The 15315-nt window shown below is 33.8% G+C and overlaps 1 protein-coding gene across 2 annotated transcripts in view; it reads left to right on the forward strand.

The window, feature by feature from the left end:
- LOC145291322 (natural resistance-associated macrophage protein 2-like) overlaps window positions 1–15315 on the forward strand; it is a 346900-nt gene that overhangs the window by 312188 nt on the left and 19397 nt on the right. For both annotated transcript variants that reach the window (XM_080137065.1, XM_080137066.1), the window contains exons 13-14: window positions 3786–3942; window positions 14597–14647. In XM_080137065.1, the coding sequence (XP_079993191.1) occupies window positions 3786–3942; window positions 14597–14647 (208 nt within the window). The remainder of the gene's footprint in view (window positions 1–3785; window positions 3943–14596; window positions 14648–15315) is intronic.

The following is a 15315-nucleotide window of genomic DNA, read 5'->3' on the forward strand; positions in this document are numbered from 1 at the left end:
ATTTCACACCTGACTCAGTTCAAACACCTGTAAAACAGAAACCACTGTAATTTGCCACATAACCCGTAGAGATATAAATCATTGCACATGCAAAATTTCAGCTAGATCAGACAACTGGAAGTGAGTTAGGGGCATTACTTATTGCACACCCCTCGTATACAATACTGGACTCAGAGCCTCTGGAGGTACATCAATCCTTATTAGAAATGACATACCCCAAAATCAAATACAACTTAATACTAAACTGCAGGCTACTGCAATAAAAGCAACACTCCACAAAACCAACATTTGCTCACTATACATACCCCCCCCCCAATGAAAACATCACAGAAACACTTATTTACACCCAGGAACTGGTACATTCACATCTAACATTATGTGATCCAACACTTGCCTTGGATTACAAATGGAATATACTAGAAGATTCATATGGAAGTGACCATTTTCCCATTACACTTGAAAACAATGATCTAATGCCAGAAAACAAAATACCCCAATGGAACTTACAGAAGGCTGATTGGGAAAAATTCCAAAATTTATGTCGGAATAAACTAACATTGGATAATAATCCAAACCAAAATAATATCACATATTTTACTAATACACTGTATAATATTGCTAAGGAATGCATTCCAAAAAGTTCTACCTCCCCAAAACATAATAAACCCTGGTTTGACGAAAAATGCAAAGTAGCGATCAGAACTCGTCAAACTATGCTAAGGAAATTCAAAAACGAACCAACTAAAGAAAATCTCGATAAATATAAAAACAGTAGAGCTAAAGCTCGTAAAACCATTAAAGAATCAAAGCGAACATCATGGAAAAACTATGTATCAAAAATAAATACAAATACAAAAAGTAAAAAGGTTTGGGACATGATCCGTAAAATCTCAGGGAAAAGTAACAGCAACCCTACTAAACACCTGATCTATAATAACCAAAAAATTACTAGCAAGAAAGAAATGGTAAATTGTCTTGCTGAAACTTTTGCAAAAATCTCCTCTTCCAAAAACTCTAACAAAAAATTCCAAATTATTAAGGAAAAAGCAGAAAAGGAAAAACTCCAGTTTCAAACAAATAATACAGAAAAATACAACCAGCCATTCTCTAAAAATTAATTGAAATACCCCTAAGCAAAGCTCATGACTCAGCTGTTGGCCCTGATCAAATCCACTATCAATTTATAAAACAACTTCCTGATACGTCTACAGATTACCTACTACAATTATTTAATGATATTTGGGAAAGTGGCAACGTCCCTGAAATATGGAGGCAGGCCATAGTAATCCCTATACCTAAATCATCAAAGGACTCTACAAATCCCATGAATTACCGACCTATAGCACTCACTAGCTGTATTTCCAAAATAATGGAAAGAATGATTAACAGCAGATTAGTATGGTACCTTGAAACAAATAATCTGATTACAGATTATCAGTCAGGATTTAGGAATGAAAGAAGCCCCATGGATCACCTTCATCAGAGAAGCCTTTATCAAGAAAGAACATCTTACAGTAGTCTTTTTCGATATTGAAAAAGCATACGACTCTGCATGGAGGCATGGCATTATAAAAGATCTACAAAAACTAGGATTAAAAGGCAGAATACCCATTTTTATCACAAATTTTATAAATGATAGACAATTTAATGTACGATTAGGTGATACCCTATCCATCAGTAAAAAAAACAAGAAACGGGTGTACCACAAGGAAGCATCGTGTCTGTCACACTTTTTAGCATTAAAATAAATAACATTGTTAAAAATATAAATGTAGGAACAGAATGTGTCCTCTATGTGGATGATTTCCTGATCTGTTATAGATCAAAATATATTACAAGAATAGAACGCTATTTACAACTGTGTCTAAACAAAATAAATGAATGGACAACAAAAAATGGTTTTAAATTTTCAAAAGAAAAAACAAAAGCCATTCATTTCTGCCAAATCCAGAAAATGCACCATGACCCAATATTGAAAATGGACAATGAAATTATACTTATAGTTGATCAGTATAAATATTTGGGCATCATCTTTGATAAAAAGCTAGCATTCATTCCTCATATTAAATATCTCAAACGAAAATGCAACAAAGCCATCCAACTCTTAAAAGTAGTAGCTCATACAGACTGGGGTGCAGACAAAGACTCAATAATTAAATTATACAGATCCCTTGTCAGATCCAATTTGGATTATGGATGCTATATCTATGGATCCACAAGAAAGTCCTACATAAAGGAATTAAGCACAATACATCACTAAGGGCTAAGATTGGCTCTAGGAGCCTTCCCCAACTCCCCAGTGGAAGCTTATATGTAGAAACAGATGAACCCTCATTGTCACTTAGAAGAGAAAAACTAGGACTACAATATTTGACAAAATGTGCTTTATGTCCAACTAATCCTTCCTATAAATGTGTCTTCCACTCCCAATACAAAAATCTCTTTGATAGAAAAGAAAATGCTATACAACCATTTAGCCTACGTATGGAAGAATCCATAAATAAAGCCCAGATAGATATTGCAATAATACACGAATCTATAAAACTTCAATATCCCCCCTGGCTGACAAAACAACCAAAAATAATATCAGACCTAATTAAGTATCTGAAAGCAAAAACCAATCCAATCATCTATCAAGAAAAATTCCAAATAATTAAAGGTAAGTATTCCAAACACTCAACAATTTATACAGATGGTTCAAAAGATGGAGATAATGTTGGATGTGCAGCCATACACAATAAAACAATCCTAATCAAAAGATTACCAGACAAAGCATCGATCTACAATGCTGAAGTATCAGCCATTAGTATGGCACTCCATCTTATAGAATCCTCTAAAGATAAACAATTCATTATCTGTTCAGATTCCAAATCAGTACTCGAAACACTGGAAAACAGGAAACCAACGAACCCAATAATCACCAGAATCCTAAATAAATTTTATATTCCTAACGATAAAAACATTCTCTTTTGTTGGATACCCAGTCATATCAACATAAAGGATAATGACAGAGCTGACAAAGCAGCAAAACCAGCACTAAATTTGACCATAACCAAAGATAAGATCCTTCATACCAATCGAAAACAAATCATTAACAAATATATTAGAAACACATGACAAGAGTCGTGGAACTCCTGAACTAAAAACAAACTATACCAAATCCAGGAAACCATAGGAAAACAAAAACCAAACAAAAGAATGACCAGAAAGGATGAAGTTATAATACTAAGACTTCGAATAGGTCATACCTCTATGATACACTCCTGCCTACTCAAAAAAGAAGAATTCCCACTCTGCATACTCTGCCAGGAACCATACACTGTCAATCATATATTAACAAGATGCGAAGACTTGAAAACAAATCGACTGAATCTATATAATGAAAAACTGTAAAGGATATATTCACTCTTGTAGACCCAACTACCCTTCTCAAATATTTGAAGATAACTAGGTTACTCAACAAAATTAAAAAAAACAAACAATACCTTATCTAACTATATAAATAGATACTGAACACCAGATACGTACATAAAACTTATAATTATTAATGTATATGAAAAAAAACAACAAAAAAAAAACTCTGGCATTAAATGACCACATAGGTTGATATGCCGTAAAACCAATCAATCAATCAATCAATCAATCAATCAATCTCTTTCATTGTAATTTTTTTTTTCAATGTTACATACAAAAACAGAACCTTTTAAATATACATACACAATGGATATTATTAGTAGATATTTTTCTTTTTCTATCACCTTTACTCTTTTATTTTTTATTTTTAGATTCATGAAAATTCTAACTGGGACCCTTGCAGCTGTGGTCATCGCCATTAATCTTTTCCTTGTGGTCACTCAAATTAAAGAGCTACCAGCGAAATGGTATATTTTCTTGAGCATTGGTATTGTCACTGCTTTGTACATGGCATTTGTTTTATACTTGGTGAGTGGCATTCTTAATGAACACATTAAAAACAGATCTACATAATTCCTTGCATTTCTTTCTTTTCATGATGTTGCCAGACTCATCATTATGAGCAATAGTACATACTGCCGCTGATCAATAATGAAATTAAACCCGTTTCCACAAACCATTAACTTAGTGGCATAGCAAAAGAGGTGGGTGGTCCGCCCCTGGTGGCACGTGCGGGGGAGGGGGTGCATTTTGAGAGGGTAAAAAAAAATAAAAAATAGAAAAAAATAAAAATAAATAAAGACTAACAAAAAATCTGAATATATCATTTAATTGGAATGCATTATTTATTGCGGATTTTTATTTTCATCTTTCTTAGTTGTTGTTTCATGATGCTTCGGCCAACTATTCATCTGCCTTCGTCAGGTGGTAACTAAATCTTCTAAGTGCATTCTCAGCAATCACTGCCATCCATAGTTGTTGTCGTCTCACCACGTTTTTGGCCACGTAACCCTCTGGTCAGCTTCGGGTAGGATTGAAACCGCTATCTTCAGACAATTCTCACCTGGAACCATAGAGATTCAACATCTCTATCCACTGCGCCACGGGCCCCTAAGGGCGATCAAGGTTGGATTTTTTTTTTTGTCTTATAAACACACATTTATTATCTGATTTTTCATGGTCGGGTCCGTACCGAATGGTGTATATATTATTTAATCGGAATTCATTATTGAGATGAGTATTATTAATTAATTTATTGTGATGAAAAATAGATGAAAAAGATGAGAATAATAAATAAATTAATAACAAAAATCTGAAATTTTATACCAAAATGAGTTTTTAAGATTGTAAAAATATCCAAACTTTTGGAAGTATCGGAATCGGAAAAATGTCTCCCTATTTTCCGATTCCAAAACCGATTCTTTTCAATTTTTAACTTAACTTTTCATTATTGGTACTAATGATAAATATTTATTGTTTTTAAATTATCACTAAAACTAAAATGATAATAACATCCAAATTTATTTTAATTGTAAAACAAAAAAATAAACAATAAAAATTTGCATAGCTAACCTTTCAAATAAAGCAGTTGATTTACATGTTCCGAAAAATTTTGAAAAATTAAACAAACATTTTTGCCAAAAAAATACTTTCAAACATCATTAATAAAACGGAAAATTGGACACTGGAAAATTAGCAACAGAAAATTATGTAATTTTGGAATTGTAGAAATATTACGAGCAAATAAAAATCGACTAAAAATAGATTTTATGATCGTCATATCAAGGAATATAATTTTAAATAGGAATTTAGCGCTACACTTCAAATACTATTTAAGTGGCTTTCGACAGTTTAAATACTGCTGAATTCCTTTGAAGTTTCGAACAGTCATGGAGTAATTGATTTTTTTTTCAAACTTTTAACAAAATTTTATAATCGCTGACGTATTTATGAATAAACCGAAATGTATCGTTTTGTATGATGAATTTAATTTGGTAACAGGATTTTAATTTTTTACTTTTTTATTAATATGATAATTGTAAAAGATAATACAAGAGAAATGTCCTTAGGACGCATACCTAACTTAGAAAAATCGACTTATTTGCTTTCAAACAAGAGTATATATTTCAAAATATGTATATTTCTGTGAGAAACACTTGAATCCTATTTAAAACTATATCCTTTTCAAGAATGGTCTTAAAATCTATCATCAATTGACATTTATTCTATGGATGCTGAATTTTCATACCTTGCTGCAATTAGTTGTCGGGTGTCTAGTTTTTCTACATTCAATTAAATTAAAAAATATATAAAAAGTGATTTTTAATTTCTTTTTTTTATTTATTTTTTTTTTTTTATTCATTTGGGATTTTATCTGTTTTTGTTTTGCTTTAATTAGATGGTGGGTTTTGTCCGGTGTCCTTTTGTCAGGTGTGCTTTTGTTCAATCCCCTAACTAGCATTGGCAAAGTTTACAAGGATTTATCAAAAAGTGTGCTTACAAATACAAACTTTTGATAATTTCAGTCTTAGCCTTAGATGAATTGGACATAAAATTAATGAATTCAAACCTTTCGCATCTATATGTGACATCATGTGTTGGTTCATTTCTTCTTGATTTCGGTTTATATGTCTACTAAAACAAAATTCTGAATAGGTTTGGACGGCATATAAAGAAGTAAAATCTCAGGTTACTAATTTTTAAATTATTTTTGGTAAATAATATTTTTGATTCCTTTGGCAATTTAGTCTTCAAGTTTCCCATACGCTAGGAGGAAGCACAAAAGATATTAAAAATTTGCCAATATAAAATGTATGTATGTGTATTTTTAAACCTATTTAAAGACATTCAAAATGTGTTTCAGTAATTAAAACTCAATTACTGACATATTTTTTACTTTTGTTTCATGTCTAAACTTTTATTTTAATGTAATGTGAAAGTTTGAATTGTTTCCTTTATAAAAGTTAAACACATTTTTTTACTAGGTAGAAGAGTTACTTATCTTGCCTTTGGTAACATTTATTCGTTTTGTATTTTTTCTCCCCATTTTTGCTTTCTTAAATAGTCTGGGAAATTATCCACCAGGTGAGAAAAAATAAATAGAAAAATAAATTTAAGAATTTAGAGTGGCGGTCATTTTCACATGTAAATTTAATGTAAAATAAACCTCCATATTCGAGCTATTCTAGCGTTTTATCCAGTTAACGTATAAAAGGGATAGATGTCACACCAGCAATGGTTAGAGTTGTTGACACACCTTATAAAGTGGGAGATCGTATTTTGGTAAAACCACCAAATGCTCGGTACACTACAAGGTTTGACAGTGGACGAATAGAAAAAATAATAAGTCCTCAGATTATGTTGGTCGATGGTGTCCCACGTCATGTGAAAGATGTCCACCTGTTGTGCCTTCTCTACCTCGGAGGACGATGAGGAAGAAAACATACAAACCGAGGATGATCGTGATCCTCTACTGCCCCTTCAGATGAACTCAGAAATGTCTACGGAACCAGAAGAGGAAATTGTGGAACGTGCCAGTGGCGATGACGGTAGTGATGAGGAAGATGGGAATGAGCAAGTGATACCTCCAATTCCCCATAGAAGTACACATCGAAGGCGATCACCATCTCCCTGCTATTTATGTGATAGTGTGATATCAGGAGGAGGTGTAATAGAAATCAATCTCGTGTTTGTAAAATACCAGCAGAAAATGTAGAAAACAAAACACAAGCATAATTTTGTAGGTCGCTCATTGGTGAATGTATGCCATTAATTTGCATATGTATACAATTGGTAACTATTAAATGGGCTGAATTCTAAAGCAGGGTGTTGAGTTGAGTTTTTTGTTGGACAGCTTAGAACGAGATTGAACGATGGAAGGTAATACCGAGTAGATGAGGATTTGTTGCAAGTTGAGGAAAGAAAGAAAAAAGACTTTCGTGCGTTGTATCAACAAGAGGATGGTTTAACACTGCCATGTTTTTTGTTGTTGTTCCTTTTCCATTTTATAATTGTATCTCAAATATTAACTTTTTACAACTCGTAAGAATTCAAGATGGCGAAAAATTCTTTGTGAGGAAGGAGCGAGGAGCCACATTTTCAGATTTGTTTTCTCACATATTTTTGGAGACTGAATTGTGCAAAAATAGAAAATGAAATACTCAACAGAATGGAAAAGTGGTCAAACATAAATATATAACATTTAAAATAGAAAATACAATAAAAGACTCTTCCCCGTAATTTTTTTTGGGGGGGGGGGATAGTGACGGGTCTCTTTTTCTCTATGTGTATATATATTTTTAGGGATAAGTATCTCAGAAAATTGATTTGGTGGGGGATATCTCACCTTTTTGTGGTACTAGTACGGAACCACAAAAGAAGGTGTTTATGAAGAGAAATACTGTGCTATTTTTAAAAATAGTATTTTTAATTTTTTCAAAATATTTGCATGAAAACCGATTTTACAGATGTTGGTTTATGGTCTGTTGCAATTAACCATGAAATTCATGGTCTGCTTCTCTGGTAACAATCTGCTGCTGTACAGCACCTCGATCATGAATTCAAGGAAATAGCGCAACCAGGAACGAAAACAAAAAGTTAGAAAGCTAACAAAAAACTGGTTCTATCGGGTTTTGCGGAACAATGAGAAAAGTTTGCAAACATAGATGAGGTATTCTCCTTTCAGAGAAGCCTTATTTTGCTTCTGCTTGCAGACTGTTTTCAGCTGGACTGTCGAGTTTTTCTGCTGACGTGCTTTTTATGAATTGGTGGGAATTAAATCCAAAATTCTATGAACACAAAGGTAGCACATCTTATGCTCAGGCGTTCCTCAACTGGAAGGAGCTAGAGATTCGACTTGCTGGAGGAAAGGTAATTGAGAAAATAGAGCACAATCTTATTGAGAAGGAAATTAAGAAGTTGCAAGAAATCCTAGCTAGATTGTTAGACATCATCAGGTTTCTTGCCAAGCAGAACAAAACAAAGGGATTTTTTTATAATTGGTAAATTTATTGGCCAAGTATGACCCTGTGTTCCGTGAACATTTGGTGAAAGTTAACTTGGGAAAAAAAATCGCTACTTCTTATCTGTCACCAGAAATTCCAAATGAATTTGTGAGCATTTTGGCAAAGAAGGTGAGAAAGAAAATCATCGATCAGATCAAGGAAAGCAAATATTTTTGCATAATTTTTGATAGCACTCCTGATGTATCTCACAAGGACGAGATGAGTGAGGTGTTGCGCTACTTAAAAATTGACAAAAAATGAAGTGAAGGTGGAGTCGTTTCTCCGTTTGATTAAGACAAAGGGTAAAAACGCGGAAGAAATTTCTGAATTTTTGAGAGGACAAGAGAACGATGGTATTCAGATTGGTTACTGTATTAGCTAGACATTTGAACAATACCACTGTTATGGCAGGCCACCAATCAGGTGTACAGAAACGCATCTCCAAAATCAATCCAAAAGTTCTATTTGTGCCAGGCACAAACCATTCACTAAATCTGGCTTGTGTATATGCAGCTTCTGTAGCAGTTCAGGCTGTTACATTTTTTGGCACACTGGACCGGTTACTCTTGTTCTTTTCTGCATCTACACATTGCTAGAACGTCTTGTTTCAGCTGACCGGTCTGGGTATTAAGCAGGCTGTGAAATTAGATAGTCAAGCAGATGCTGTAAATGTTATGATAAAAAAATTATTGAAAGTCTTCATTGTCCTGGAACAGCTTACGGAAGAAGGAAAAAATGCAACCACAAAATCAGATGCATCTTTAAAACTCGGTGCTGTCGTTTCCCTTTCTTTTATTTTCCTTTCCAAAAGTCAATGATGCTCAAAAGTATCTTCAAACAAAAGGGCTGGATCTGCAACAAAGTTTTGTCAGGCTGACGGCATTGAGAGATTGCCTTCTTCAGAATAGAGGAAAGATGGAGGACACTGCAATAGACGAGTAAAAAATATTTGCTCTGAAATGGGGATAAGCATGAAGCGTCGTGTCCGCTAAAAGAAATGAATAGATGGTGAATGATTGACTGATGCAGCACTGGTGGAGATGGGAAATGCGGTCTGTCATAGACAGGTTGACTGAGGAAATATCTTGCAGATTTCAACAAGTTCATAATCTTGCAAGTAAATATGCTTTTCTTACACCGCCAAATCTGCATGATGATAATTATGATTGGTGAAGTTGACGAAGATATAGAAAAGGAAGAATTCCTTGCCGAAAGGAAGAGATTACGTTTTTTTGTGAAAGCTTTAAGAAAACACAAAATCAGTGGAACTTTTGAACTTTTGACCTTTTGAACTTTTGAACTTCCTTTCTTGGGGATTCCGTCCCTAATATTGTGATCTTGCTGCACATTTTCCTTACCCAAGCTATTAGCATTGTCAACTGTGAGTGCGCTTTCTGGAAACTGAAGCTTATAAAGAACTACATTCGATCAAAAATGAGCTAGACAAGGCAATCATAGAGAGGGAACTTGTTGATGGAATGAATTTCGATAGAGTTATTGGGATGAAACTATTATTGATGAGTTTGATGTAAATAATTCATTGTTTAAAGATAAAATATATTTGATCGAGATATAAAAGTTTGCTCATCTGATTTAAATAAGAAACGTCAAGATCACATTTAAATGTGTGGAAAGCATCATGTTGCATAACTGAACAATATACCTGAAGAAGACCAGAGTGTATATGATTTGAAATATTGCAGAAATAACACTGTTGATCAGTTCAAAAATTGGAAAAGAAGATAGAAATAAAAGTAAATGTTTGTGCAAACTTTTGTCATTTTAGTTAATGCAGTGGCGTAGCAACTGGTTTTGCTCCCTGGGGTGGTCGTAAGATCCCCCCTTCCTGCTGGCATTTGATAACCTTTTAACCTTCAACATTTCACAAAGCCCTCAAAATCAGATATTTATTTTCATGGACCTACAATCAATGGTCTAATTTTAGACTGCTGCTATTTGTCCTAGACTTTCATCTAATTACAATATTCCTATACATATACAGAAAACAAAGAAAACCAAAGATTTTTCAAAACAAAACGTAGTATTCAAATTATTGAAAAAAATTGCTGAATTAAATTAACTGGCTACATAAACAGGTAAATAAAGACTGGATACGCGAACAAAAGAAACCAAATATTTAGTAGTTAAAGAAACAGCTCACATGCTCGGACATAACAACCTACTGAGCAAATCAAGCATAGAGCTGAATGCAATTTGAACACCTCTGATAGAGAGAGAAAACCTTGAATAACAACTAAGAATTGTCCTAGTGACATATGGCCGAGTGGTCCTAGACGTTGTATCAAAGTTTATAGTTACCCAAAGGTGCTGAGTTCAATCCTGAACGAAGGCAGTGAAAAAGTAACGTTCAAAACAGAGAATCAGCAACTATGTCCCAAAGCCTAACTGGAGCCCGAACACGGTACCTCCGTAATAATTCGAGACTCCTAACAAACGGTTCCCCAGTTCGATACAAAATACCTGACGATACAAAATACCGGCCAAGATGAGGAAGTCAGTCCGACAATAACAACCAAGATGAGAAAGTCAGTCCGACAATCTCAATCAATGAAAACACCTCATCTCAAAAATACAGACAGTTCGCTATTATGTTTTGTATATTTTCTAGAGAACTAAAATCCATATGTCATCAGAGACCGCAACTCCTTAGAGGTTATCTTCTTTATTTTTATTAATATTAATTAATTATTAATATTAATAATTAATGCTTTCTTTTTTCTTTTTGTTTCTTTTTAAATATCAAGAGAGTTTATTCAAAATGTGAGTTGGCTGTAGGAGAAGATTTCAGTTAACCCAAGTGAAAGAAAATGACAATTATGAATTATTATGTACAAAGGAAATTTTTTTTTTTTGGGGGGGGGGGGGTTGTAATCAAATCTTTTAGGTGGCCGTTTGTTCAGCCTAAACCCTTTAGGTTTAAAGTGTGTTGTGGGTTGTCTTTAGATTTTTGTGGCATTGGCATGTGTGTGGCTTTCATATTTGGATAAGGAATAATCAAGAAGGTTGTGTTTGTTGATGGCTTAAGGATTATTTATTTATTTTTTTGAAGAAGCTGACATTCATTGTGGCTTGGTTAACGTCGGACATGGCGGTATTCATGGATTCTTTTTTCTTTGTTACAGTTATTGGGGTAGGTTGGGAGGATGTGAGAGCCTCTGTGGTGTTGTCACTTTATACAATAACTGTGTCACCCACACTCAGATTATTGGGTTTCATGTATGCTTTTTTATTAGTGTATTGTTTTATTGTTTCTTTGTCTTTAGTGTCATGCACTCTAATACTAGGGTCTCCAGTTGAAGCTATGACCAAATATGATCGGATTGTGCCAGTCGGGTTGTTTGCTAGTCCATCAGAAATTTGAATAATTCCTGCATCCAGCTTCGACTGTGATTAGGGCAACTTTGATTAACTTTTTTACAATGTACATAATTCTATTTCAGCTTCTGAGGACATAGGGTTGTTATCTTCCTGTGTCTGAATCCGATAATGGAGGCATAGGATTTGAAATTTCAGCTGTTGAATAGTGGGCCATTGTTCATTTTGAGGGATACTGGTACTTTAAATTTGAGGAATATTTTGTCCAAATAGGATGTGGCTGTTGTTGAGATGGAGTCTAGGATGTCAAAAACAACATAGCAGGAGTATTATTCTGTAACAACAAAAAGATATTTTTTATTCTGATAGTTCAGAGTGGGTGTTATTGAAAATTGATGTCATGGGTTGTTGATCTGTATAGACAAAATATATATGGGAAAGTTTTCACATGCCTACGTGATAGTAAGTGCTTCATGTTCTGTTTTGGAGTATCTTTGTTCAACTGTAGATAGTGTTCGGCTTTCAAATTGTACTACCTGTCCATTCTGTGACAGCATATCAGAGATGCCTACATCTCAGTGTAGGTATGTGAGCATGCTTCTTGATGATTTTTTTAGTTATTCCATGCGACATTCAGTCTAGGTCCAGAACGACTGCATTTTTTTTTCTTTTTTTTTTTTTTTTTTGCTAATTGACACAGTATTCAGAGTCGGTGTTGCATAGTTTAGAATGAATTGTGTACCGCAGAAGTTAATCAACCCTAATCCTAACCCTAACCGTAACCCGACCTCTGCTCTGAAAGGGGATTCTATGATATATCTGAGCGATGAGTAGTGTGTTTTCATCTATGTGTAGGTGGGCGTTTTTTTTTTCTTTTGAGTCTACTTTGAGTCTACTTAGAACAAGTCTGCATAGTCCCCCAGAAGCTTAAGGTTAGGCAGTGTTATTTGTGTATCAGAGTTACTGATGTGGTTAATTGAGAGTTTGTTTTCTGGCAGTAGTTTGAGTTTTTTACATGTTTCCCAGTCAATGATAGGTTTTTCTGGTCTCTTTATTATGTGTATTTCAGCTTGGCCATAAACTATAGTAGAGTGCTGAAGTGATATAGAACTGAAATGGATTGCTTGACATCAAATCCAGGTTTTGTGAGTCAAATGGTTGATCTTAAGCACTTCAAATCTGCTTCAGACAAAATGTTAATGGTGGCACCTGAGTCAGAAAAGGCATTAAATGTTTTGTGGCTATGGCAAAAAAATACATTAAAACATAGAAGGTTTATTTGTCTTACTTGTATAAAATACATATTGTATGTCACCGCCACTAGCTGAGTTTTGTTGACTATCTTCAATGCAGTCATCAACTGTAATATAGTTCACTGTCGGCGTCAGGGACGATTTGTTATCTATTATTTATCCTTATTTAGCTTTCTGAAACAGAGGTGAAATCTCCTGCAATAAGCACACTGGCTCTGGAATGCAGGTTAAGATGTCAATCCCTATTTACGTGAATATTTCTTGTTGCAATTTCTGCACTGATTTACTGGAGACAATCGCTTGATCGCATAATCATCATTGTTCATATGCGAATTATTTGCTAGTCCAGTAGTAATAGTAGTAGTAGTAGTAGTTGTAATTCTTGTTGTGGCATTAGCATAGTTCATTAGATCACATAATGGCATATTTGAGTTCATCAATTTCTTGGCAAACCTTTTCCAATAAACTGCTTGTTATTAATTAGGATCTTATTTTAACATTTGTGTCTTTTTTAATTTCCGATAGAAATTTATATTTGTTTATTCTTTCCAAATACAAACTGTTTATATTTCATGTTGTTTAATGGGTTGAAATGGTTCCGCACAGCCAAGACGAATTTGTCAAAGTGCATCTTGTTTTCTCCTAGCGCAGTTCGTTTGGATGGTAGTTCATCGATGAGATCATTAATTGCTTTGCTCACAAACATTAGCAGAATTGTTTTTGTCTTTTATTGTCTACTATATTATGTCTACAATGAAATAATGCCTTAGTCTTTTGATGTACTTTGTCCACATTGTTTCTTTGACTCCTGACTTCCAGTTGAATTCTGGATAATGTGCTAATGCAGCCATATTTGTTTCTGCTGCAAGTTGGGACTTGTATTTTTTTGTTTTTTTATTTTTTGCATTCTCTTGTTATTTTTTGTCCTCATCGTCAATGTGATGTTTAGTATAAGAATCAATCTATAATTACTAAATATCGGTTACTTGCGCAGTGCAATAGCAGTATGAATGCTGATTAAGGAGAGAGAAAACAAACACTCGCTATTGTGTTTCGTATATTAAGAACTAAAACCCAGATGTCATCAGAGGACCATTACTCCTGTGCCACTAGAGGTTATCTCCCTTTTTAGTAGGATATTACACGAGCTTCAACCAAGCATGGTTGGATTACCAAAGACATATCTAATCCATCAATGTTTAGTTTGGCACAACATGAACCTGTAAAATAGTTGTCTGAACTTTTAAAACCCGTTCTTTCAAATTGCCTCTCAGATTTTGGTTCACACAATTTATCCAAAAAAACTGACACTAATGCTTTTTATGTTCATTTGCTTTCAGTAAACTTTTTACTACTTTCCCCTCCTCTTGATGAGATTATATGTGTATGCTGATATTCCTTATCAAAGTTCTGTTTGTCATTGATCCATGCAAAAGACCATTTTTATTAAATTGATGGAGATTGCTACTAAATCGGTGAATGCTGCTTGAAACAAGACATTACTAATTTACTAAAAAAAAAACTTGCTAGTTATTTTAAAATGTTTGCAATATTCATTGAAATACTGATTTCTTCATTTTCACTTTTCAGACTTGGTACTGTCTTATAGTAATGGGATTCCATTTTTTGTTAAAATTACCAGTAAGTAATTTTTTTTATATAAAATTGAGAAATGATAAAATGAAAACAATTCAATCGGTAACCATATTTTATCCTCCCCCTCCCTCCTCCTTCTCTCTCCTCCTCCATCATCATCATCATCATCATCATCATCATCATCATCATCATCATCATAACAACAACAACAACAACTTATATATATATTTAAATTTTATATTAATTTAAACAACATCCAATTAATTAAAATGTAAATAGAAAAATGTGAAATTAATTATTTACTACAAACTTTGTAGTTATCATGGTAACCAAGTGTCCTCATCATTTCCTAATTAGGCAGTTCTATACCTTCTGTTGTTTTGAATTGTGAAGTACAAGATCGACACTGTTTAATGGTCGGTTAGTCTTAGTTTTATATAGGATGCTAATTAGGCAAATTTATTTGTCAGTATCGCTACATCTCCATATATAGATTTATGCCCTTATTTGTACTTCTTCGACTGATTGTTTTATTTTTAGGATTCTTTCTCTCTCTCTCTCTCTCTCTCTCTCTCTCTCTCCCTCTCTCTCTCTCTCTCTCTCTCTCTCTCTCTGGAAAATGTAATATCTCTCACATTAAGCTGTAACCAGGGTTGTATTCTTGCATTATTTCAACTTTATCCAATTGTTCACAATCATTCTGGCTCGCTTCA

Source organism: Euprymna scolopes, chromosome 12 (assembly GCF_053919585.1).
Source record: "Euprymna scolopes isolate OS-2025 chromosome 12, ASM5391958v1, whole genome shotgun sequence".
Classification (NCBI taxonomy): Eukaryota; Metazoa; Mollusca; class Cephalopoda; order Sepiida; family Sepiolidae; genus Euprymna; species Euprymna scolopes.